The 26,693-nt window shown below is 44.7% G+C and overlaps 1 protein-coding gene across 3 annotated transcripts; it reads left to right on the top strand.

Annotated features, from left to right (window-relative positions):
* The first annotated feature begins 139 nt into the window (after window positions 1-139).
* KGD4 (alpha-ketoglutarate dehydrogenase subunit 4) lies at window positions 140-17,992 on the top strand. 3 transcript variants are annotated; one of them, XM_077462611.1, is made up of 4 exons: window positions 140-278; window positions 6,835-6,898; window positions 10,055-10,260; window positions 16,401-16,544. In XM_077462611.1, exons 1-4 carry the CDS (start codon window positions 240-242, stop codon window positions 16,425-16,427), a joined length of 336 nt encoding a protein of 111 aa, XP_077318737.1. In that variant the 5' UTR covers window positions 140-239; the 3' UTR covers window positions 16,428-16,544. The 3 variants fall into 3 exon arrangements, with proteins under 3 accessions (XP_077318737.1, XP_077318738.1, XP_077318739.1); XM_077462612.1 differs by lacking the exon at window positions 16,401-16,544 and adding an exon at window positions 17,723-17,992 and having other exon boundaries at window positions 146-278; XM_077462613.1 differs by having other exon boundaries at window positions 221-351; window positions 16,401-16,543.
* Window positions 17,993-26,693: the final 8,701 nt, after the last annotated feature.

Here is a 26,693-nt window from a genome sequence, read left to right as displayed (position 1 = left end):
CAACAAATTACATGGAGCAGCCACCTCACAGGGCTGGAATGTTTACTACAAGTTTGTTTTTGATGAAAAACATGAGCAATCCCCTCACAGTACATCCTCACAGTACTAATTCTCTGTCCTAGTTCCAATTTCCCCACCAACGCTGAACACAGCTTATATACAGTCTCGTTCAGCCTGCTGTTAGTCATGTGACCGCTCGGTTTCCTCACCCGGAAGCGGAAGTGAAGCTGGGGGTCGCCATGGGAAGCAAGATGGCGGCGGCCAGCAGGGTCGTCCAGGTAAGAGAAAGAAGTTGAAGTTGTACATTCTACGTGTGGATTTAGGTGAGAGGAATGTGGCACAGACATGATGGTGAGTCTGTGTTAGTGGCTCATTGCCGGGTTTTGCCTGTCTTGTCGGGTACAGGGGGGCGACAGCCAGTGACCCTGAGAGGGGAGCTGAGGGTGACTTCAATACACGGGGGACACCCCAGCCTTGTCCACATGAATACACGGGGGACACACCCCCCCATCCTTGCCCTCCTAATACACGGGGGACACCCCCCCCATCCTTGTCCTCCTAATACACGGGGGACACCCCCCCATCCTTGTCCTCCTAGTACACGGGGGACACCCCCCATCCTTGTTCTCATAATACACGGGGACCCCCCCCCATCCTTGTCCACATGAGGGACCCCCCCCATCCTTGTCCACATGAGGGACCCCCCCCATCCTTGTCCTCCTAATACACGGGCGACTCCCCCCCATCCTGTGTGGAGAGGCGCGTGCCACCTCTGAGACCAAGACGAGCACCCTACATTTAAAAATGTCGCCATTACGTCACTGCGCATGCTCCTGCCTGCCTGAAAATGGACAGGTGTGTACGGGCTTTCCCAAGCCCAACTAGTATCGAAACAACACAGTTGACATGTCGACTCGCAGCCATATTTTTTATGGGCAGCTCTAAAATAGGCAGAAATTTACGGGGTGCCTGTAAATTAATGGGCGGTTGGCAACACTGGGACGACAACCGGGAGGTCGCAGCCACTGCTCAAAGTGGCCCCAGGGCAGGCGGCCTACCTGGAAACTTCCTGCTATCGCAGTATGCCAGTCCAGCCCTGCTCCCAGGGATGGCATCATCATCCTCCTGCCTTGTTGCTAGGACATTGCTAAGACACTCTCAGCTGTTACTGCTCACCTCCACAATTGTGCTTAATTATTTCTGTTCCTCTCTTATTGTTTTACTTTTTGGAATTTGATTAAATCTCCTTCTTTACCACAATATTTTACTGCAGTTTTGATTCTACATCTTCAGTTTTGTTTCCTGTATAATGCTTGTGGTGCCCTATGCGAAAGATGTTCCCAAATTGAGCATTTCTTCTTGCAAAGATTGGTACATGGATGTCTTCCACTAGAGCTGATAATATCCCCTTCAATTCTTTTGAAGCAATTGCTATACCACAGATTTTCCAGTATGTCGGAAAAAGATGGGCAGATGTCTGTGTGCATCCTTGAAAACCTGCCCTACACCCTTACCATTAAACTAGAAGGGTTTTTATTTTTGATCCAAATCGTTCCCTTTTGCTATTTTTAATGCGTCAAAGAAATCTGTACTTAGAGATATGGGGTTGTCATTGCTGATCTCCTGCCTGACAGTTTCTGGCTTCAGTACCAAACTGAGGTATAATCATGCAGATCGAAAGTTTGAATGAATTAAATCTCCTGAAATCCATGCTTGTTTAATGTCTGTCACTCGCAAGGTATTGAGGCATTACAGCCAAGCAACTAGCATTTTTAGAGGCAAAACCAGCTGTGCCAGTCTTATTCTACCACCACTATTTTCAATATTCTTCCATCCTCCTAAAATTTTTGTAAATTTCAGTGTCCCTATGTACCAATATACCCTTTAATGTACCTCTGTTGCAGAAAATAAAAGCTTTCTTTGATTTTAAGAACAGGACCTTGCCTTGGCCCCTGGTGCATTCCATACAAAGTTCATGACTTCCTGGTAGATATGGGCAGCCTATAGAGCAGCCCATAGAGTACCAGCTGTCCGTTTACATCCGAGTGCAATGTGATCCAGCCACCAAGATCCCATTCCGTGTGCTTTTTTTTTTTCTTAGCCAGATCAGACTCTAAGGTAACAAGGTGAAAACAGACACCAGTCCTTTTACATCCGGCACTCCATAGGGGAGAGTGGAGGATTTGATTGGGTCCAGCTGAAAAAGGGACAGCCGGACCTGATCAGAGCTCTTGTGTAATAGGAGCTTAAAGGGTGTCATAGACTGTCATTTTATTCTGTTTATTGATAAGATAGCTGTAAAGTAACCCTACCAACTGTCCTTAAAGCGGAGCTCCATCTGAAAAAAAAAAGTCAGCAGCTACAAATACTGTAGCTGCTTCTTTTTAATATAAAGACACTTACCTGTCCGGGGATCCTGCTATGTCGGCACTCCAAGCCATTTCATCCATCGGCTTCAGGGGCAGGTGCTGGTGCTAGCATTACAAGTAAGGGAAACCGGCAGTGAAGCCTTCTTATGGAACACACACTGCCCATGTCAGTGTGCCGTGGCCAACAGCCACCGTGTATTGCTTGGGTGATGGTTCTGTCCGTGGAAAGCGTCTAGCAGTCCCTGCAGGAGGGGTAAGTATGGTTCCACCTGTCTCGGCAGGATGGAGCAGCTGGGCATTCCCTGGGAGGTTGACTAGGGTCTCTCTCCCCCTCTCCCTCCTCCCCATGCTATGGGCCGCTGTGAGACTGGGCATAGGGGGTGCGGTGCACATACCTGGACGGGGGGACGGGGGGGTCCCGAGTCCTGGCAGGGGGCTGCGCTGGGTATTGGTGGTCCGCTCATCCTTTTCCCTGTTTGTTGGGCCATGGTGGGGTGGTTTCGTGTGTATGCCATGTGCGGAGGCTGCCGCGCATACCACTGGCATTTTTCTGTAACCACAGCCAGTTTTTTCAGCCATTTTCTGGAAGTCCAGCTGTCATTTTCCCGGCGCCCTCAGATGTTTATTGCTGAGGCGGCCAGTGGCCATTTTACAGTCTACAGAAAGAGATCCTGTCCAAATGGGACAAATCTCTGTTATCTCTGGATTGTCAAATTCAGGTGAGCCAGCTAGTCAGGGATTCCCTGCTCTGGTGGCTGAGGTTTCCGGCCCTTCGGTCTGGGAAGTAGTTCCTTCCTCTTCATTGGACAGTGATCTCAACAGATGCCAGCCTTACCGGTTGGGGGGGGGGGGGGGGGGGAGTTTGGGGTGTACAGTCCGGTCAGGATCCAGTCGGACAACGCCATGGCGGTGGCGTATGTCAACCAACAAGGAGCTCGGCTGCAGCACTGGAGGCTGCTCACATCCTGCGGTGGGCAGAGTGGCGCGTGACGGCTCTGTTGGCCGTGTACATTCCGGGCATAGAAAACTGGCAAGCGGACTAAGTAAGTCATCAGATGCTGGACCAAGGGGAATAGTTGCTGCATCCGGATGTATTTCGGCTCCTTTGCCTAAAGTGGGGCATGCCAGATATAGATCTCCTGGCTTCTCAATTCAATCGGAAGGTACAGAGGTTTGTGGCTAGGTCAAAAGATCCCTGGGCAAGGTCCAATACTTCATCCTGCTTTACAGTCGCTGGCTTTAACAGCATGGCTGTTGAAAGCCAGGTGCTAAGGGACCGAGGCCTGTCGGATTCAGTAATCTTCACTATGCTGAGGGCATGGAAGTCATTTATCATCATAGGTGGAAGGCCTACATCTCCATGTGTGAGGAGATGGAGTGGCGTCCGTGTACATATTCAGTTTCCAGGATCCTGCTGTTTTTGCAGTGGGGAGTGGATCAGAAACTTGCCTTAAGCACCATTTAAGGGGAAGGTATCAGCTCTTCTCCTCCCCCTTCTCCCCCTTCTCCCCCTTCTCCCCCTTCTCCCCCTTCTCCCCCTTCTCCCCCTTCTCCCCCTTCTCCCCCTTCTCCCCCTTCTCCCCCTTCTCCTCCTTCTCCTCCTTCTCCTCCTTCTCCTTCCCCTCCTTCTTCTTCTCCTTCTTCTTCTTCTTCTCCTTCTTCTTCTCCTTCTTCTTCTCCTTCTTCTTCTTCTCCTTCTTCTTCTCCTTCTTCTTCTTCTTCTTCTTCTCCTTCTTCTTCTCCTTCTTCTTCTCCTTCTTCTTCTTCTCCTTCTTCTTCTCCTTCTTCTTCTCCTTCTTCTTCTCCTTCTTCTTCTCCTTCTTCTTCTCCTTCTTCTTCTCCTTCTTCTTCTCCTTCTTCTTCTTCTTCTTCTTCTCCTTCTTCTTCTCCTTCTTCTTCTCCTCCTTCTTCTTCTCCTTCTTCTTCTCCTTCTTCCCCTCCTTCTTCCCCTTCTTCTTCTCCTTCTTCTTCTCCTTCTTCTCCTTCTTCTTCTTTCATTGGTGAGTATGTTTGTTCAAGGGGTTCAATATGTGGTCACTCCGGTTCAACCACCGCTACCTCTGTGGGATTTGAATTTGGTGCTTCAGAAACCGACGTTTGAGAACATTAGGGAGATCCCCTTATTGACTTTATAGTGGCGATTACATCTGCCAGGAGGATTTCTGAGTTGGCGGCCTTGTCATGCAAGTCTCCTTACTTGGGCCTCACAAGGATAAGGCGGTGCTGCCTTCATTTCTTCCAAAGGTTGTTTCAGCCTTTCACCTAAATGAGGACATTGTGCTTCCGTCCTTATGTCCTCGGCCGTCACACCCCAAAGAGGTTGCTTTGCATTCCTTGGACATGGTCCGGGCTCTGTGGGTTTATCTGTCTGCTACGGCTCCTTTTCGGAGGTTGAACTCGCTGTTCGTATCGGTGGCTGGTCCGAAGGAGGGCCTGGAGGTCTCATCGGCCACCATTTATCGGTGGATCAGACCGATCGTGGTTCAGGCTGAATAAAAGAGAAAATAGGATTTTTGTACTCGCCGTAAAATGCTTTGCTCTGAAGTTCGACGGACATAGCACCCACCCCTCCTATTTATGTTTGTACTGCTTTTTGACAAACTGAGCTGCTGGATGCAGTGTGAGGGGTTATAGCCAGTAGGACCGCCCCCTGGGCAGTACTGTTCAGTTTTACTGTTTTTACATGTCCTACCTAGTCCTCTCCTGAAGGTGGCACTTTAACCCTAAGGTCAAGAAGAAGTTGCTGTGTCCGTCATTGTACTTCAGAGAAAAGGATTTTACGGGGAGTACAAAGAATCCTTTATTAATTTTTTTTAAATTTATTTTTTCATGATTGATAGCTGTGTATGGTCACTGTGTAGGAATTTATTGATGTCTGGTTATTGGGTAAATACTTCTAAAGTTATGCTGGCCATACAATTATACTAGCCACTTAAGGACCGAGCCTCTTTCTGAGATTTGTTGTTTACAAGTTAAAATCAGTTTTTTTTTTTGCTAGAACATTATTTAGAAAAAAAAAACGATATATAATGTTTGGGGGTTCTAACTAACACCCTTGAGAATAAAATCGCGGCTTTGGCAATATTTTCTGTCAAACTGTATTTGTGCAGCGATCTTACAAGTGCACTTTTTTTTAGAAAAAATACACTTGTCTTTTTTTATTAAAAATTTTTTTATATTGTGAAAGATAATGTTACGCCGAGTAAATTGATCCCCAACATGTCACGCTTCAAAATTGAGCCCACTCGTTGAATACCGACAAACTTTTACCCTTAAAAATCTGCATAGGCCACATAGAATTTATTGCTCTCACTCTAATGATCGTGGCGATACCTCACGTGTGATTAGTACACCAGTTAGATATGCAGGCGCTGCTCACGTATGCGTTTGGGTCTGTCCGAGATTGGGCGCTTTAAATGTTTTTTTCCCTCCCCATCTTTCAGGACAGTCACAATGAGACCTTGGCTCCCCCCCCCCTTTCTAGGAAACACTTGTGCCAGCCAATAAATTTCCACTTTCCCCTGCCAGACTTCAGTTGTTTTGTTTTCTCCGATGGGGAGACCTTGGTTTTGGGAACCTGGCCTGACAGTCAGAGTAGGGTTGCCACCTGTCCGGGATTCACAACATACACATGTTACATATTGCCACGTATGCCTGAGTGAGAGCAATAATTCTAGTACCTCCTCTGTGACACTAAACTGATACCTATAGGGGGCCTTTGAAGCGTCGCCTATAGAAAATATAGGGTACTGAAGTTTTATGCCATTTCCCGGGTGCACAAAAAATTCAAGGTTTGGCATGTCGGGCGTCTATTTACACGGCACAACCTCATCTTTTATATTGTACCTACAATTTGGGTAATTTATTTCTTTTGTTTGCCCTAAAATTCACGTTGGTGTGTGGTGTGTGTTTTTTTTTTATTTTTTACTGAAATGTTGCATTTCCTAGACCTTTGCGGTAATATCATGCGGCATAAAAAATTGTAACTACCGCTATTTTATTCTCTAGGTTATCTGCTTACAGAAAATATGTTTGGGGTTTTGTGTAATATTCAGGCCTAAAATTATTATTTTTTAAACGTGTGCAAAAAAAAATGTAAAAGCTGCTCTGGCAGCAAAAGGGTTAATGCATTGTATTGTTACAACTTTGTGCAAGAGAGCGGGATCACTGCTCTTTCTCTCTCCTCACTGGCTCAGACACAGCAGCGGGAGCTGTTGGCTTCTGCTGCTGTCAGTCAGTCAGTGGGAGGGGGAGAGCCAGGAGCACCAACAGAGAAGCACCTGAGAAGAGGAGGATCAAGGCTGCTGTGTGCAAAACCATTGCACAGAGCAGGTAAGTATGACATGTATGTTATTTTTTTTTTTTCCAATAACATTTCCCTTTTTTATTTTTTTTATTTATTTTTTTTTTTTAAATGCTTATTCAGCATTTGGTGTTGACACAATTTGTTTGTTTTGTTTTTTAGGTGGTTAAGCCGCATGTTCCAGCAATACGATTCCCAGACAGGAAGAGTAGTCCAAAACCTAATGGTGAGTGTATATTACAATCCAAAATAACCAGTTTTCAGAGATGGGAAAGATCAGGAGTAACTACTGTAATTCAGTTGTATGGGAACGGTTTCCTCAAATCTTTTGAAGAGTTGAGGGGAGAGATTTCGTTACATTCAAATTGGTTTTATCATTTGCGCCATGCTTTACGCGTTCAATTATCTTCAGTTTAGGTATTCTTTCCTTCCGCCATTGCTCTAGATAAGCTAGTACAAGTAAGGTCAGCAAAGGGTCTTACCTCTGTGACCTACAGGGTGCTGTTAGATAAGTTCCTATTGAATTTTCCCATTCGCTTCAGGGCTGGGTGGGAACAGGATGTTGATCTCATTCCTGAAGAGGTTTGGGACAACATTCATCTAGAGGAGTACTTTGTGGTCATGTTTATAGTCTACTCTATTTAGTAAGCATTTTTTTTCTCTCATTATTTTTGTTTATAGATTTCATGCTCCAAAGATACTGGGTGGGTGGGGGTGTTGTTGTTTGGGGCGGGGGGGTTCTTTCTTTATTTTTTTTAAATCTTTTTTTATTTTTTGTATGTGTTTTTTTTATTTTTTTTATTTTTTTTTTATGTAGCATTTGTGATGTTTTATGGGATGTATTTTGTATAATGTGTTTTGTGTTGTTCTAAATGGGGAAAAAGATTAAAAATAATCTGATTAAAAAAAGAACCAGTAGAAGTCATACAGCTCCACATCTTACCCATAGTACTTTGATATCCATTTTAATATGGGAAATGACAAAGGCATAGCTGTTGGCTATGTTGCTCTTTAAAATTATGTTGTGGTAAAGTATAAATGCAATGCAATGTGTTTTTGAATGGCACCACAAAACTCAGATGTGAATGATCTGTGTGTGTGTGTTCATTGCATTAAAAAATCTTGCAGGTCCGGTAAAGTGCTTTGTATGGTTTTGGCCCCAAAAAATAAGGTGCTTAAATAAACACGTGCATTTCTGCAAAGCACTGGCGTGAACTGACTTTAGTGTGTGCTCCTGCCTTAACAGTCATCACCTCCTGCAACGTTTCTGTAAAAGCCTTGCTTTGTCTTTAAAACGGAAGACACAGTTAACTATTTTGTAGCCATTTGAGGGGAAAGGAGAAAATTAAAATCTAAAATGTTTCAAAGCCTTCTAACTGGAATTCCTATGTAGGCACAACATCCCTCCTTGGCTACAAAAGAGTTGACATGTACCTAAAACTCCCCCCCCCCCCTTTTTTTCGTTTCTTTTCAGGCTTCTTTCCTTTATCATATCTTATGTCGGTAACACACAAATTTTCCTAGGATGACATTCACTGCATCAATGCAGTGCATGTTATCTTGGCTTACATTCATTGAATGAGTTTACCAAAAATGTAAATATTGCAGAATATACAGCCTCATGCTACATGACTAAGTTCCATTTCACGATGAATAAACTAAATTATTAATGTATCTTAAATAGAAAACTAACTTTAGATAGATTTTTTACTCCAAAAGCATTTTATACAAAAAAAAAAAAAGATGAAAAAAATAATAAAAAAACTGTTTTTATTTTTTATCCACCCTTGCATGCGGTGCATACTAGTACATTATGACTTAAACCTGCAGGAGGGCACATTTGTTTTTTGTTTTTTTGTTTTTTTTGCTGATTACTACCCCTTTAACCTTTCCTCATCTTCATAACACGGGGAGGGGGAAGTGTTCTGTAGCTCACAAAGGAGAACAGGGCAGGGCTGATAATAGTACTTGAGGTAACATCACAAAGGGCACAGAACAGCACTAGATGTCTGGCAGGATCAACAAGTATTAGCAGGTTTCAAGCAGACAGAACAAAACCCTTTCATTGTTTATTTTTTAACTCCCCAAAATGTAGATGTACATTTTTAGGGTTTACATTAAAGTGGTTGTAAAGTCATAATGTTTTCTAAGATAAAAACCTTCCTCCACCCCCCCCCCCCATATACTGAACTGAACCCCCTCTCTATCCAGTGTTTTCCACGAGTTCCTCTCCCTACCGATTGGCTGAGATACAGCAGCCGCGCCATTGGCTCCTGCTGCTGTCAATTAAAGTCAGTTAGCCAAACTGCAGCTACATGTCTGAATGGCTGTGGCTTGGCTCGGGTGCCCCCATAGTAAGCTGCTTGCTGTGGGAGCACTCAACAGGAGGGACAGGCCAGGAGAGTCTAAGAGCGACCCATGAAGAGGAGCATCAAGGCTGCCCTGTGAAAAACCATTGCACAGAGCAGGTAAGTGTAACATGTTTGTTATTTTTATAGAGACTTTACAATCACTTTAACTGAGTATCTATAACAGTATTATAACAACTAACCCCCTCTGTAACCATGTTTCTAGATAACAGACAGATTCAAATAATTCATCAGAAAAGGACAGGAAACAACTGAACACATTACAGCAGGGCTCGACAAACCCTGGGCGCCAGGTCGCATTTGCGACTAGAATTAGCGACCTGGCACCTGGGGCAGCACAGCTGGGGGTATCCTGTCTCCGTGCACCCCCCCAGCGTGATCGCGTCGGGCCACGCCGCCGCCGGCCGGTAATTGAGGCCTTCTGCGATCCTATGTTTCCTTCTGGAATCTGGTGCCCTCTAGTGGTGGCTGTTGCACCGCATGCACCGTAGACAGCGGTGCCTGTCTTCGGGCAAATATCTCCTAAACCGTATAGGTTTAGGAGATATTTCTTGGACCTACAGGTAAGCCTTAATCTAGGCTTACCTGTAGGTCAAAGTGGTTTGTAAGGGTTTACAACCACTTTAAAGGGATGATGTGGCAACCTGTGTCTCCACCCCACCCACCCACCATGCCTCCTAGTATCTGCTGTTCTTCCTGCGGGCCTTGGACCTGCATCGCAGTTATCAACAGGTAGGGGAGATGGAGACCACCTGTTTGCAGATCACCCTTTGCCATAATGGACCCTGAAGTGATATGTCACTTCCAGGCCGTTACATTGGGATGGCTTGGGCAGAAACATTAGAAAAGCCTTCTATCTACTATGAAAACTGAAGATTTTGCATAAGAAAGTAAACTTAGCCTTTAGTATGGCAAAAAAAAACATAAAACTATAATAGATGTGTTTTTTTCATTTTTGTTTTTATGCATTTGCTTGGTATTACTTATTTTACCATGAGTGTTATTACTTTCAGTGCAAGAAGCTTTGAAGTCTTTGATTTATCCATTCACTACTCCAGTCACAGCTCAACAAGCTACGAGTGAAAATCCTCCAGGAATTTCTAATCCTGCACATGTCCGCCGAGTAGTGACCTCCCCAGACACTAATGACTTATTGAAATCACTTCCTCAGAAGTACAGGAGAAAACCCGTGTCCAATGAAGAAATGGAGTATATACAAGTGAGGCATTCAGGCTTTATTAGTGGTTTATATATGGAGGGACATTTATGCAGTTTCTACTCTACATTTTACTACTGAATGTTTTCAAGCGCCATGCCGCCTCTTTATTGTGAATTTCTGCAACTAATCTTCAAACGTCTGGCTTGTTTTGTTTTTAATTAAAAATATATATATTTTTTTGCTATTTATAAGGGTTAACAAACTGCCATGTGATGGCATTGAGCAGGTGACAGGTACTCTTTATGAAGATATTGGGGGTTTAATAGCCCCCAATATCTCCCCTGCCCTCCAATGCAAATAAGCCAGCAGAGATCTGCTTGGTTACAAGTAAGGCTTTGTGTACATGGGACGTTTTTTACAACCTCTCCTGAACGATTTAACTTGACAGATAGTTAGTAACCAACTGTTAAAACGTCAGTTTTGCTGCGTTTACATGCCGCGTTTAGTGCCATTTTGCTGCGTTTTTGAATCTTAAAAAAAAAATATAGGCACGCACGCACACACACGCACGTATATGTATATCTACAGGCTGTTACAGGTATTTGGCATTTCAAATGCCTCTCAACATCGGTCCGGAATGAATTTTGTTAGCTTTCCAAAGAATGCTTCTAAACTCCACTGCCTAGAAATTACTATAGAGACCCTGTGTACATGTACTGATAAGATAACAGAGGAGAGTTCAGGGGCAGCTGAAAAAAAAAACTACCCATAAATGTACATTTACCAGCTGCAGTGTACACGAGGCCTTGGTTCACAAACATAATTTGTGAAATGACTCTGGTCGCGAACCGAGTTGTTTGTGAACCGAGGCAAATTTTCCTATAGGGTTCAATGTAAATCAGGTTAATCCATTTATATATAGTAAGATTATGAAATGTGTGTACAAAAAAAGAATTTTAAACGTGTTAAATACGGTCTTTTACATTAAGCTGACCTCTTGCATAAAAATAAAATAAACTATAGCTCCTCTTTAATCCTTGTTTGAAACAATTCCAAACCACAATTTAAATGACTAATCTAGGGACTAAAAAACAGCACTGTGCATCCAGGAAAAGATCATCGGAGGGCATGATAAATTTGTAGAATTCATATGAACTGTTTTTCCAAGATTCCCAATCGAGTGAGCCCACCCTTATGGTAGTCGGGGGGCAAAAAAAAAACTTATCTGAGTGGACAGGTTCACTGAGCATCTCAATTCGAATGTGTCAGAACAGGGAAGATGTCCGCGGCATGTATTGGTGAACCAGAGCAAATTTTTGTGAACTCTTCTGCTTGTGAACAGAGTTGTTAATGAACCATGGTATTGCTGTACTTTCAAGATGGCTCTGAAACTTGAAGTTACGAATCCATCATTGCTTTTGGTTTCATTCAGTGCAAAGGAGTTCAAGGAACAGATGTTCCTCAGTCTCCTCACACTCATAAAGCTGGTGGATGTGGTCCCGTACTCTCCTGCTCACAAGGGGATTGGGTGGAGGTTTGGGGGAGGGAAACTGCACTGTAAAAATGATTGGGGGACTATACAGCCCCCCAGTCATGCTCACTTTATAGTCGGGAGGCAGCTGGGAAAAGCGGGCACAAGCTAGTGACTATGTACATACAAATACAAAGCTGAAGTAGTTAAAATTATTAGATGTATTTTATATACAACTGGTATATTTGCCTAAATCTGTGTTGATCTCATCCTCCTTTTAACCACTAGCCGACCAGCCGCCGCCATTATACTGCTTTATTATACGGCAGGTTGGTTCTTTCCCGCAAATTGCCATAGCTGTACGTCAGCCGTTTAAACAGCTATAGCAGGCGCACACTGCACAACTGGGACCTAAAAGCGTGTGGCCGGCAGTCGCGGACACAAGAGCCAGAACGAGTGTGTGCGTGTGCGTGTGCGTGTGCGTGTGAACACACAAATCCCTGTTCTGTCTCTCAACTCCTGTCAGATCATCTGTGCCTACTAAGTAGGAACAGCGATTGGTCTCCTCCGCTAGTCAGTCACATCCCCCCACAGTTAGAAACGCACATTAGGGAACACATTTAACCCCTTGATCGCCCCCTAGTGTTAACCCCTTCCATGCTGGTGACATTTACACAGTAATCGGTGCATTTTTATAGCAATGATCATTGTATAAATGTCAGTGGTCCCAAAAATGTGTCAAGTGTCCGATTTTGTCCACCGCAATGTCAGTCCTGCTAAAAATCGCAGATCACCGCCATTACTAGTAAAAACAATAATAAGAATGCCATAAATGTATTCCCTGTTTTGTAGACGCTATAACTTTTGCACAAACCAATCAATATACGCTTATTGAATTAATTTTTACCAAAAATATGCAGAAGAACATATATTGGCCTAATCTGATAAGAAATGTATTTTTCTTTATCGTACATCATAGGACACAGAGTCTCAAGTAATTACTTGGTGGGTTATGGGCCTACCTTCAGGTGTTGACACTGATTTAACCAATACAGGAAGTTGACTCCCCTATATAACCCCTCCTCCTTCCAGGAGCACTCAGTTTTTTCGCCAGTGTCTAAGGTGTTGGTCATGAGTGAAGATGTGCTCTGTGGAGCTCCAGGAGGGATCCATACTGGATTTAAAAAACCTCCACAACTGGATCCATCCTTGCCATTGAAGCCATAGGATGGTACCTGGACCTCGATTCAAGAACAAGGTTTTTGCCTGTAAAGCTTCTCTCTGAGAGCTGGACCCTAGGAACCAGGACTCTTTTTGGTCTTGCTACATTACCTAAAGTTGTCTTGAGGGGTGCTATACAAGGCCCAAAGGAGTGGAACCCCTATTAAAAGGGCCCCAGTCTTTGAAGGTTTAAACTACACTGCCCGCTGTGATGGGTGAAAGTTGGATCTGTCTGTTAAATCAGTAGTATCCTGGAGCGAGGACAAGGTAAGGTAAGAAGCTTTTGCTTTTTCCTTAAATTATACCTTATATGCCTTTATAAACTTCTCCTCTATAAGGAGTAACTTACACTACCTATGCATGTGTCTTAGTGCAGCTCTGTCTCAGAACATGTGTGGTCCCAGCGGCAGAGGGGGTTCTTACTTAAATAGCTCTTGTAGGATTTGGTAAAAATACAGCAATTGCTAATACAGAGATGTGTATAAACTTCTATATGGGCGGTGGCTGGTTGGTTGACGCAGCTGCTTTAGCTGCATGGTTTAATTACAACCCAGCACTTCCATCTAGTAACATTGGGAAACACCCTATGCTTCTGTGCTTTAAAAACTATAAGGCCCCTTTCACACGGACGATCTATTCAGGTCCGCCTGTCAGTTTTTCAGGCGGACCTGAACGGATGCTCCATAGAGGTCTATGGAGCGTCGGATGTCCGCTGACATCCGACCCGCTCTGATCCGAAAAAGTGTGATGGAGGAAAAAGTTATTTTTCCATCCGTCATCGGATCAGGTGACGACGGACACTGCGGTCCGTTGTCACCCAATCTCCCATAGGGGAGAGCGGCGCTGTGACAGGTCCGGGGGTATTCTTCTGTCTTCGAGGGTCTTCTCGCCGGACGACTCCGCTATCTTCTGCTCTTTTGCTAGCTTTCACTAGCGGAGGAGCCCGGCTTTCTCTTCGCCGCCACCCTCTTCTTCTGACTTTGGGGGTCTTGTCCCCCTCTTTGGGGGTCTTGTCCCCCTCTTCGGTTCTTCTTGCCGAGCCACCGCGCTGCCTTCTAGCTCTCTTGCAAGCTGTGGCCCGGTCTTCTGTCGCCGTCTTCTGTTCTTCTCTTCTGGAGATGTTGCCTTGTCGCTGTCTCTGGTCACTATGACGGGACGTGTGGCGACTTAAATAGGGATCTCACCGGATGATGTCCCCGCCCATTATGATGTCACATTCCCAGAGGAGGCAAAACTACTTTCTTAGTCCGCCGGACTTTTGGGTAAAAAAAAAAAGTCCACCGGAGCCTACACACGGGCGGATTGTCCGGCTGACTTTTCCACCGAATTGTTTGATCGTGTGTACGCGGCATTAGTCCTTCTGAATAGAAATCTAATATTTTCGTTTGCTATATCCTCAGCAAGGAGGATTTCAGAATTGGCTGCTCTTTCTTGTAAGGAGTCCTATTTGATTATTCATGAGGACAGAGTGGTGTTACGCCCTCGTCCAGGTTTTTTGCCAAAAATCGTTTCAGGCTTTCATCTGAATGAAGATATTGTCCTGCCAGGGTTTTTCCCAAGACCTTGTTCCAGGGAAAAAAGGTCACTACATTGTCTTGATGTAGTGAGAGCAGTGAAAATGTATTTAAAGAAAACTGCTCCGATTCGTATGACTGATGTCTTATTTCTTCTGCCAGAGCGTCCTAAGAAGGGACAGGCAGCGTCAAAATCCACTTTCGCTAAGTGCAAGTTATAATTCAAACTGATAATTTAAAGGGAAAGATTCCCCCTTTTCAAGTTAAGGCGCACTCTACCAGAGCGGTTGGTGCTTCTTGGGCAGTGCGTCACCAGGCCTCCAGGTCTCAAATCTGCAAGGCCGCGCCTTGGTCTTCAGTAATGTCAAATTGCAAAATGTTATCAAGTGCATGTAAGATGGAATGAGGATATAGCCTGCAGGCAGCAGTATAAGTTCTCAGGTCTGGGGGTTACCCTACGGGTTGTGTCGCCCTCCCCTCAAGTAGCATTGCTATGGGACATCCCACCAAGTAATTACTTGAGATTCTGTGTCCTATGATGTACGATAAACAAAATAGGATTTTTAAAACGGCTTACCTGTAAAATCCTTTTCTTGGAGTACATCATAGGACACAGAGCTCCCGCCCCTCTGTTTTATGGGGGGGAAGTATATTGCTTGGCTACAAAAAGTGCTCCTGGAAGGAGGAGGGGGTTATATAGGGGAGTCAACTTCCTGTATTGGTTATACCAGTGTCAACACCTGGAGGTAGGCCTATAACCCACAAAGTAATTACTTGAGACTCTGTGTCCTATGATGTACTCCAAGAAAAGGATTTTACAGGTAAGCTGTTTTAAAAATCCTATTTTTTTTTTGTGGGGGGGAGGGGGAGATTTATTATAGCAAGAGTATAAAATATTAGGTCTTCTTCATAATTGTTGCTTTTTTTTTTTTTTTTTTTTTTTTTTGTTTACAGCGCAAAAACTAAAAACCGCAGAGGTGATCAATTGCCACCAATAGAATGCTCTATTTGTGGATAAAAGACGTCAATTTTGTTCAAATTCAATTTTGTTCAAATACATTGTCACACAATCGCGCAATTGTCAGTTAAAGTGATGTAGTGCAGTATTGCAAAAAATGACCTGGTCAGGAAGGGGGTAAATTCTTCCGGGGCTGAAGTGGTGGTTAAAGAACGGCTATGCTTTCACTTGCTGACAGTAGCATGATACTTACAACATTGTGAAGAGAACAATGTATTTAGTAATTCTGCTCTAAGCCCTTGTACACACGGTCGGAGATTCCGACAGCCAAATCCGTTGGATTTTGTCCGAAACTGTTGCATACACACGGTCGGACAAAGTTGTCGGAAAATCCGACGTGATTACGTTATTTTGTTACGACGGGGCTACGTTCACACTAGTAGCCAATAGCTTTGGTGTAGGAATTTGATCTGAGCATGCGTGGCACTTTGTCCGATCTGAATTCTCTACACGTGATCGGAGTATGTCCGATCGGAGCATTTTGACGGAAAGTTTTACCAACAAGTTGGAAAACTTGGTCCGTCGGATACTCAGACGGAAACAGTCCGATGTAGACCACACACGGTCGGAATATCTGACAAAACGGTCCGATCGGACACAATCCATCTGAATCTCCGACCGTGTGTACAAGGGCTAACAGTTCCTGGACTGCGCTAGATCTGCAAACAAAACAATACATATAAATACCATGCTAGATCTGTTTATCCAGAGGCTTACAGTGGCTCTAAATGCAAAAAGGTGTTTTTGTTAACCAATTGCCACCTGGCCACAGTACATTTACTGAGTTGGTGGCAAGATCGCATAGGTGGTACAATGTCAACAAAGCTGCTATGAATGAATTTTTAAAATGGCTGTGTTTTCTTGTGTTTTGACCCACAGCAATCGCATGGTACCTGGGCCAAGCATAGCACCCTGTACCATGTGATAGCAAGTTTAAAATGTTTTTAAAAAAATTTTTTTTTTTTTTTTTTTTTAGCATACTGTCACCACTCAGTATCCCTGATCACCGCCACACCAGTCATATGATGATGCTGCTGCACAGTAAATCAAGGAAACACAATTTAATTTATTCTTTTTCCAAAATATTGTGACAAAAAAACTGCAACTTAAAAACTTGCCACATTTCTTAATAAATATCTCAGACTGTAATTTTTTCCAAAAAGGGTCAATTGGGGGGGGGGGGGGGGGGGGGGAGTACTTCTGCTGTACTGGCAGAGGTGATCAAATAGCACCAAAGGAAAGCTCTATTTGTGGGGAAGAAAAAGTATCGCAAAAAATGGCCTGGTTATTAAGGGGCAAATCCTTTCGGGGCTGAAGTGGTTAATCCACTGCACAACAAAGCTTAACCCTGAGGCGGAGGATCAGCACTCTGAACCTGTGAGAACCTTGTTGTGTTGCACACAGTTGTAATGCAGTGAACATGCTTACAGGAGTTGTTGGCACATCACATCTAAAGGGGTGCAGACCCAGCAGCTTTCCTCTTTAGTGCCCTGCAGCTGACAGATCATTATGAAACCATACCCATTAGACTCGCTTACCACATGAACCCAGACACACAGGGATTTCTTCAGAATAACAAAAGCTAGGACTCTGCAACAATGCTGCCCCTGATCGCAGAAGCCCAGATGTGAAAGGAGTCTAAGGGTTCCCTGCACTACCTTAATACTACTTGAATGCCAGAGAATGTAATGTTGCATCAAAGTCACTCTATGAACAGAACTGGCATAGTTTCCTGTTAGCCAAGAAAAAATGCAAGTGTTGCGTTTTTGGTGCCAGCCAATGAAGTTAGACACAAGGTGTAATCTACAGTGGTGAAAAGGCCCTTGACCCTTCCAAAATTGCACTGGTTCAAAACGCACAGATGTGAACTGGAGATCGATGGCAGACCATGTTAAATGGACTGTGGTGCATTTCGCCAAACGCACTAAAAAAGCATAAGTGTTAAGCAAGGGTTAGTGAAAGCCTTCAGTAAATCGCTGATGCACATATTTTAGACTTTCTGTCGTTTTGGCATAAATACTCATACCAAGAAGACAGTTTGCTACATGGTGTGGGGTGCACTTGTGCTCCACACAAATCTGTTTGATGATTTGATTTTACAAGCTATACAACTACTAAAGAAGTGGAACTTTCCCTTCTTGTGTTTAAATCATAAATATCCCATAGATTTAGGTTACAGCCAGAAATAATCAGATTAAACATATTTATTGTGGCTCACTGGTATAGTGTGTGCACCTTTTTTCTTTTCTTTTTGTTTTCTTTTCTTTCTGGAGTTATTAATCTTATGTTTCATTTCAGCGTGGGGGTCCAGAATGAAAACCAAGAAGTGTTCTTCTACCGCTGCAACAATACGATTGTTACCAAGTGTTCCTCAAACTGTAAAAATTCTACATAATTGTAAACTAGAAGTTTAATAAAGAAAAACAAATCACCACATTGTGGAATTTTTCAACCTCTGCTTTCACTTTTTTAACTCTTCACATAATTATTATTATTTTTTTCTGTAAGAAGCAATGGAGAAGAGTGTGTATTTACCTTTTGTAATAATAATTAAATTCAATCTCACTATTTTTGTATTACGTAAGTTTTTAATTATTTGTAGTCCTTCAAATGGAAACTGAAAGCGTTTCTTGGTTCTAAAATGTTCACGCAAAGATATTAGTCAGAAATGTACACTACTGTGCTAAAGTTATAGGCAGGTGTGAAAAAATGCTGTAAATTAGGAATGCTTTCAGAAATGGAAGTGTTTAATAGTAGTTTATTTTTATCAACAAAATGAAAAGTAAATTACCAGCAGAGAAAATCAAATCAATGATTGGCGTGACCTTCCTTTGCCTTCAAGCCATCATCAATTCTTCTATGTAGATTTGTACACAGTTTTTGAAGGAACTTGGCAGGTAGGTAGTTACAAAAATCTTGGTAAACTAACCATGGATCTTATTTGTATGTAGGCTGTCTCATATCCTTCTGTCTTTTCATATAATCCTAGACAAACTCAATGATGAGATCAGGGCTCTGTGGGGCCAAACCATCACTTCCAGGAGTCCTGGTCTTTACTCCAAAGATAGTTCTTAACCACTTCACGCCCAAGGACATCATATGAAGTCCTGGACCTTGAGTGGGGATATTTGAACGATAATCGCAAAAATATGCTAAAGAAATACTATAACATTAGCAGAGCTGAACAATCACAAGAAAGGATTGGGAAAATAATGTCCAATTTACATTTTTTTCCCTGTAAATAATGGGGTTAAATCCAGCGGAATACAATCACCACACCGCGTGTGCAATAATCCCCTAAGGTAATTAACTTGCCAGACAACCATAGTTTTTACGCTTGTGTTTTAAATAATCTCGGTCAGCAGGCACTGCGTCTCTCCATCTCTAGGTATTGTTCACAGCAAGCAAAAGAAAAAAGTGTGCATAGCGTTATCCAGTAAAATGTATTAATGATAAAATTATCCCCCTTACAAATGCACACTTACAATGTTAAAAATACAAACAGGCATGTAACGGGCGTAAAAACTTCCAAATTTCTCTTCACTATCATATGTCCACCTCTCACCGCTCAGCTGATTTCTCATAAAGCGGTGTTCCCGGGCTGATTAAACAGATAGTCCGACGGCGTAGGATGTTGTGTGGTCACGGCCTGACGCCTTTTGACATCGCTTCGTCAGAGGCCCTGACAAATTTAAAGGGAAAGTGTAAAAATAAAATAAACAAGAAAAAAAAAATGTAGTCCCTGCGTGCTCGCATGCAGAAGCGAAAGCATACATACGTTGTGCCCACATATGTTAGCCCAAGATCTCTGTAACTCTAAACCGGTAACCTGTTAAAATTTTTCAAGGGTCGCCTATGGAGATTTTTTTAAGTACTGAAGATTGGCGCCATTCAACGAGTGGTCGCAATTTTAAAGTGTGACCTGTTAGGTATTTTTTTGGCTAACTTTAGTGGTGTGTGATTTTTTTTTTTTTTTATTTTAATTTTTTTTTTTTTTTTTTTATAAACGCATTTGAAAAATTGCTGCGCAAATACTGTGTGACATAAAAAATGACCACCATTTGATTCCCTAGGTTCCCTGCTAAAAAACATATATAATGTTGGGGGTTTGATTAATTTTGTAGCAAAAAAATTATGATTTTTACGTGTAGGAGAGGAGTGCCAAAAAAGGCCTGGTATGAAATTGTTAATGCCCTAAGTATATTCTGCAGAAGGACAGCTCAAAACATACAGCCAATCACACACTTATCCATCATGGCATACCATCAGTGAAGTATCTGCCTGTATTTCCCAGCATTGAGAACACCATTGATGGTGACCATATCGCCAACCCCGAACCATGCTTCATTGTTGCCTGCAGACACTCATTATTGTACCGCACTGCAGCTCTTCACGAACAAACTGCCTCTTGCTACAGTCAAATATTTCACATTTTGATTCATCAGTCCAGAGCACCTACTGCCCTTTTTCTGCATCCCAGTTCCTATTGATTTCGTACACAGTTGAGTCTTTTTCTCAAATCGCCTTTCAGGACAACCCCGGAGAGAGTGTAGCTCCACCTTGCAATCAGGAAACACATGCCCACTTTAAAAACACCTCCTCCTCCTCCATGGCTTCAGTTATTGTGTTTCCTCCTTGGAGGAAGCATGTGCCTGAACCAGGGAGAGCTACACTCTCTGCAGGGGAGTAAGGCTTACCTTTTGTTGCAGGTTGTTTCTCTTTGACCCCCAGCAGCATCTCCACGGGGAGAGGACTCCTGGAGCTCCTGGTCCCGCCATCTCACGGGAGTAAGGACCCTCGGAGTGCCGGCGTCGGGTGCCCGGTGTCCGCTTGTTAGCGCAGGGAGGGCTCTGTTGCTGGCGGAGGCCGCTGCAGGTCAGCGGCATGGCTCCGTTTTCGGCGCCGGGTCCCGGGCGGCGACGGCGTCGTTCACGGTGACGCGCGGGCGCTCTGAGGGGGCGTGGCGCCGTGGTTCAGCGCCTGGAACGCAGGGGTCATGGGGCGGGTCAGGTGACCGTGTGCTTCCGCTTCCGGCCGGCCTTGATGACGCGGCGGCCGGGAAAATTTAAAATGAGAGCTGTTTGTAAAATAGCTGCCTCACTCAAACGATGGAAGAGTGCAAGCCAGCTATGGCGGAGACAGGCGCCCCCAGCACCGGTCCAGCCCAGGTACGTAAGGTGCACTGGCACCCTCTGCTTTACTGTGGGTATGTCTTTGTTTGTTCCCCCCTCTTGGGGGCCTGTCGCTGCAGGTCAGAGGTGGACTTCGCTCTGACCTTTTGCAGCCTAGTTCTGGGGTCTCACTAGTAGGTCTGTTTGGTGGTGGGTCTCTGCACTGGCTTGGTGTTAAGCAACTGGTTGTTGAGAGCTTTTAGTGAATTAAACCTGTATGTCGTTTCAGGAAAAATCACTAGGAAAAGCTAGACCAGGTCAGAGAAAATGTCCTTCCTGCAAAACCCCCCTCAGAGATTCATGGCAGAAGGCAATGTGCAGAAATTGTATCAGAGAATTGGTGGAAGAGGAAACATCTCAACAATATAAGGATTTGTTTTCTTCGGTTAAAGAGCTGACAAACTCTTTGAGTTCAGTCAAGTCCATCCTGATACAAAACCCTCCCGCACAGACCGAGCCTCAGAACTTACCGCCCAGCCCCAGGGCGTCGTCATCCAGACAGGTGGAAACTGAAGAGTCTGGAGACGAAGGGGGTAGTACTCTCATCTCCTTCAGGGATTCTGAGGAGGAGGAGGAAGAGGAAGAAGATAGCAGGGGCTCCAAATTCAAGCTATCACTAGAGGAAGTAGATGATATTTTAAAAGCAATCTACACTACTCTAGAAATTCAGGAAGAAAGAGTACAACTGTCAGTTCATGACAAAATGTACCAGGGGTTGGACGAAACAAAACGGCGAGTTTTTCCTGTCCACAGGGTCCTCTCAGACTCAGTGAGAAAGGAGTGGAAGGACCCAGAAAAAGCCCCTTTCTTCTCTAAAGCTCTCAAAAGAAGGTTTCCCTTCGAAGATAAGGACTCAGAGGTTTGGAACAAGAAACCCAGAGTCGATGCAGCTTTCTCGCAGGTATCCAGACGAACGGATCTAGCCTTTGAAGATATGGGGATCCTTAAAGACCCAATGGACAAAAAAGCTGACTCCATCCTTAAAAAAGCTTGGGATGCTGCGTCAGTCAGTCTAAAACCAGCAATGGCAGCTACGGTGGTGGCCAGGAATCTGGAATGTTGGGTAGAGAAGCTGAAGAGCCATATTGAGGCGGGGACACCCCGCAAGGATCTCTTAGAGTCCTTTCCACTGATCCTGAATGCAGTCAAATACATGGCGGATGCATCAGCAGAATCAGTTAAACTGGCCGCTAGGTCTTCGGCTCTTGTAAATTCAGCCAGGAGAGCAGTTTGGCTGAAAACATGGTCTGGGGACACTGCCTCTAAGGTCAAGCTGTGTGGTCTTCCCTTCTCGGGGGACTTGCTCTTTGGTCCTGATTTAGAGTCTGTGCTGGATAGAACAGCCGATAAAAAGAAGGCTTTTCCAGTTAAGAAAAAGCAGATGGCTAAAAAGAATTTTCGTGCTTTTCAGCAGTCCCATAAAAAAGACCAGGAGCACAAGAGCAGATGGGGTTCACAGAAGGGCAAAGGCAGGGGTGGAGTCCTCTTTAGATCTCCCCCAGAGCAGTCCCCTAAGAACAAGTGACAATATCTCCCCAGTGGGGGGGAGACTGTCAGCTTTTCGCGAACAATGGGACAGGCTGTCTCCAAATCTGTTCGTGAAGAGCGTTGTCGATCAGGGGTACAGGTTGGAGTTTTCAGAACTACCCCCGAGCAGGTTTTATGTGACAACATTGCCAAGGGATCAGGAGAAGGCCTCTGCAATGAAGCTGTTGTTACAGGAGCTGATACAGCAAGAGGTTCTGATTCAAGTCCCAGTAAGCCAGCAGGGCGGGGGTTTTTATTCACATATTTTTCTGGTGAAAAAACCCTCAGGGAAGTACCGTCTAATCCTGAATCTGAAATTCCTGAACAGGTTCATTCGGTACAAACATTTCAGGATGGATACAATTTTCTCCATCACAAAGCTGTTGACCCCAGAATGCTTCATGGCATCCCTGGACCTAAGGGATGCCTACCTTCATATACCAATTCATCAGGCATCGCAGCAGTTCCTGCGCCTGGCATTGAAGGTAGGGAGTTCGGTATGGCACCTCCAATTCAGGGCTCTGCCGTTCGGACTCTCGTCCTCTCCCAGGGTCTTTACGAAGATTATGGCAGAGGCTTTGGAACCCCTGAAATTGAAGGGGATTCCAGTCGTTCCTTATCTGGACGACCTTTTGTTTTTTGCAGACTCCAGGGAGCAGGTCCTAGTCAATCTCCAGAGGGCCCAGTCTCACCTCGAGGGCCTGGGATGGCTTCTAAACCTAGAGAAGTCAATCCTGACCCCCTCACAGGAAATGAAATTTCTGGGGTATACATTAAATTCGATTCTCCAGAAAGTTTTCCTGCCGTTGGAAAAACAGGAAAAGTTACAGCTAGCTGTACAGCGGATACAGAGCAACCAGACAGTCTCAGTCAGGATGGCTATGGCAGTTCTGGGCCTGCTTACGGCAGCAATCCCGGCTGTTCAGTGGGCCAGGTTCCATTCCAGACCCCTTCAGAGGGAGGTTCTGTCAAGCTGGTCCCATCAGGATCCTTTGGAAAAACAGCTAAAAATTTCGTCAAAGACGAAAAGGGCTCTTTGGTGGTGGAGAGACCAGGCAAACCTCTCAAGGGGCCTGGTGTGGACCTTTCCTGTGGACAAGCGCCTTACTACAGACGCAAGTGCCTGGGGCTGGGGAGCCCATCTGGATGGTCAGACATCTCAGGGGGTCTGGTCCAAACAGGAAGCTCAAAGATCATCCAACTGGAGGGAGTTGAAGGCGATCTTTCTGGGTTTAGTGGCATTTCAGCAGAGTTTGAGAGGCCACCATGTTCAGGTGTTGTCAGACAACACAACAGCGGTTACCTACATTATGAAGCAAGGGGGAACCAGAAGCAGGAGCTTGATGGAGCTGGCCAATCTGTTGTTAGCCTGGGCAGAACAGAACACAGCCTCACTATCGGCAGTGCATCTGAAGGGCTCTCAGAATTTGTTTGCGGACCTCCTAAGCAGGCGCAAATTGCTAGAGGCAGAATGGAGTCTGAATCAGGAAGTGTTCCTGATGATCTCCGAGGCCTGGGGGGTTCCTCAGGTAGACCTTTTTGCCAGCCAGCAGAACTCAAAGGTGGACAGATTCTTTTCTCTTCACCGAGGAGATGCAGCAATAGGGTTGGATGCATTCGCTCACCCCTGGCATTACCAGCTGTGCTATGCCTTTCCCCCCTTTCCTCTAATTCCACTAGTACTGAGGAAATTCAGGGAAGAAAGGACAGACTTAATACTAGTCACTCCTTTTTGGCCAAAAAGACCCTGGTTCGCGGGTCTTCGAAACCTAGCCTCGAAGCCCCCATGGAGGTTACCACTCAGAAAAGATCTGTTATCCCAGGGGACAGTAAGTCATCCAGAAGTGGAACTCCTGCAGCTAACCGCCTGGTTTCTGAGGAGGACCTGTTAAAGGCTAAAGGTCTCTCAGATAAAGTAGTAAAGACCCTGCTGTCCAGTAGGAAGGCAGTTACACAGGCAATTTACATGAAGGTCTGGAAAAAGTTCAACTCCTGGTGCAGTTCTAGAGAACTCAAGGTCAAGAGCACGGTGTCAGTCTTGGAGTTTCTCCATGAAGGAATGGAGAAGGGTCTCGCAGCCAGTACCTTGAAGACTCAGGTGGCTGCCTTATCAGTTTTCTTTGAAAAGACTTTATCTAAAGAAACTTTAATTTCTAGATTTTTTTAGGGCTCTTGCTCGAAATAGACCAGTAGCCCTTAAAGACTTTCCCAGTTGGGATTTGTCTACAGTTTTACAGGGTCTCTCGGGAGCACCGTTTGAACCCTTACAGGAAGCTTCTTTGCAGAAGGTGGTTTTAAAAACAATCTTTTTGGTGGCCATCACCTCGGCCAGGAGAGTCAGCGAGCTCCAAGCTCTAGCTATTACAGAACCCTTCCTTAGAATTTATCAGGACAGGGTGGTACTGAGGACGGATCCAGCATTCCTACCGAAAGTATCCTCAACTTTCCATCGATCACAGGAAATAGTGTTACCTACATTCTCTGCAAGCCCAGCAAATGCAGGAGAGGAAGTTTTTCACACATTGGATGTGAGAAGATGTCTTTTACAGTTTCTGAAAGTTACTAAAGAATTTAGAAAATCAAACGCCCTCTTTGTGATATTTTCTGGATCACGCAAGGGGGAGAAAGCTTCTAAAAGTACGCTGGGTAGGTGGCTTAAGTTGGCTATAACAGAAGCCTATAAAGCAAAAGGAGAAATACCTCCCTCAGGTATTGCTGCCCACTCTACTAGATCCACGGCTGTTTCCTGGGCTGAAAGGGCCGGTGCCACGCCTGAACAAATCTGCAAGGCTGCCACTTGGTCCAGTTATTCGACATTTCTCCGGCATTACCGGTTAGATCTACTGTCTGCAGCAGATCAGGCCTTCGGCAGGAAGGTACTGCAGGCAGTAGTCCCGCCCTAGGGTAAGTTTCTCGGTTATCCTCTCCGGGGTTGTCCTGAAAGGCGATTTGAGAAAGACTCAGTTAGACTTACCGGTGACGGTATTTCTAAGAGCCTTTCAGGACAACCGTTACTTCCCTCCCTAGGTTATGCTTAGTAAATGTATTAAGTTCTACCATGGTGTTGTGCTTTCTGTGCTTTGTTTTCCAGCGTCGGAAGGCCACAATAACTGAAGCCATGGAGGAGGAGGAGGTGTTTTTAAAGTGGGCATGTGTTTCCTGATTGCAAGGTGGAGCTACACTCTCTCCGGGGTTGTCCTGAAAGGCTCTTAGAAATACCGTCACCGGTAAGTCTAACTGAGTCTTTTCCCATGTTCCCAAATTCCTTCTGAGGAAGGAATTTCTGACCGCAATTCTTCCATGAAGACCACTTCTGTCCAGGCTTCTCCGTACAACAGATGGGTGTACCTGGGCCCCACTGGTTTCCATCAGTTCTGTGCTAATGGCACTGCTGGATATCTTCCGATGACGAATTGAAGCATGATGTGTCGTTGATCTGCTGCATTAAGTTTCCTTGGCTGACAACTGCATCTATGAGCCTCAACTTTGCTGTTTTCATTATGCTTCTTCGGAAGAGCTTGAACAGCACATCTTGAAACCCCAGTCTGCTAGTCACACAGTTAACCCTTTGATCTCCCCTGATGTTAACCCCTTCCCAGCCAGTGTCATTAGTACAGTTACAGTGCATATTTTTAGCACTGATGACGGTATTGGTGTCAGAATGTCCACCACAATATTGCAGTCCCACTATAAGTCACTAATCGCTGCCATTACTAGTAAAAAAAAAAAAAGAAAAATATCCTATAGTTTGTAGATGATACAACTTTTGCGCAAACCAATCAATATGTGTTCATCAAAAAGAAAGCGACTAAATGGATGAAATATCAGGTCATATACATTGTAGCTAAATATACAACCATATGATACTACCTAGAAAACCCCAAATTTTGGGTTACCACCAGAACAGAAATGGAGGGGAAATCCTCCAATGGGGACAATAGTTCTGGTGACAACCAGGATTTCCCCCACTTTAGAGGAATTTCCTCTCGCTTCCTGTTTTGGCTATCAGACATGAAGTACCGGCAAATCACAGAAACTCTTCCCTCTCTACGCTATTCAACATGAAAAAAAAAATATTTCTCCAGTTATCTTCCAGGATGGCACACCTGAGAGATGACTGGTCCACCTGATGGGAAACGCAATCAACAACAAGTTTAAAAGTTGCCACCCCACCCTCAGTTCTTGATTGTGTTTCCCACGAGTGACCGCAAAACTAAGTTACTGCTTTCTTTTTTTTTTAAGAGAGGGGTCGGGGACCCCTTGTTCCTTTAAACCCTTTCCCCTAGGCTGGGTGACTCAAGTAGGCAGGGAGTCTGCGATAGTCCCAGAGAGGTCACAGGAGTTTGGGGACCTTCAGGGGGGGGGTTCCTGCCTTGTTGCAGGAAGAGTTTTACAGGCTGCATAGGCAGGGGAGTTGTCTTTTGCAGCACTGCTCCCCGTTCGTACTGTTTGCGCCCTTCCTTTACCTTAGGGCACTGCTGGCATCCCGGGTAGCGTTGGTGGAGAGCGGTGAGTTTCCTCTCCCTCCGTGGTTCAACGGCGTGCGTTCCAGCGTCACTGCGCATGCCCGT

The sequence above is a fragment of the Lithobates pipiens genome, unplaced genomic scaffold (genome assembly GCF_037356315.1).
Source record: "Lithobates pipiens isolate NorthernLeopardFrog02 unplaced genomic scaffold, aLitPip1_a1.2 Scaffold_3, whole genome shotgun sequence".
NCBI lineage: Eukaryota > Metazoa > Chordata > Amphibia > Anura > Ranidae > Lithobates > Lithobates pipiens.
Note: the sequence above shows the minus strand (reverse complement) of the source record. Positions and strands in the feature narration are given on the sequence as shown.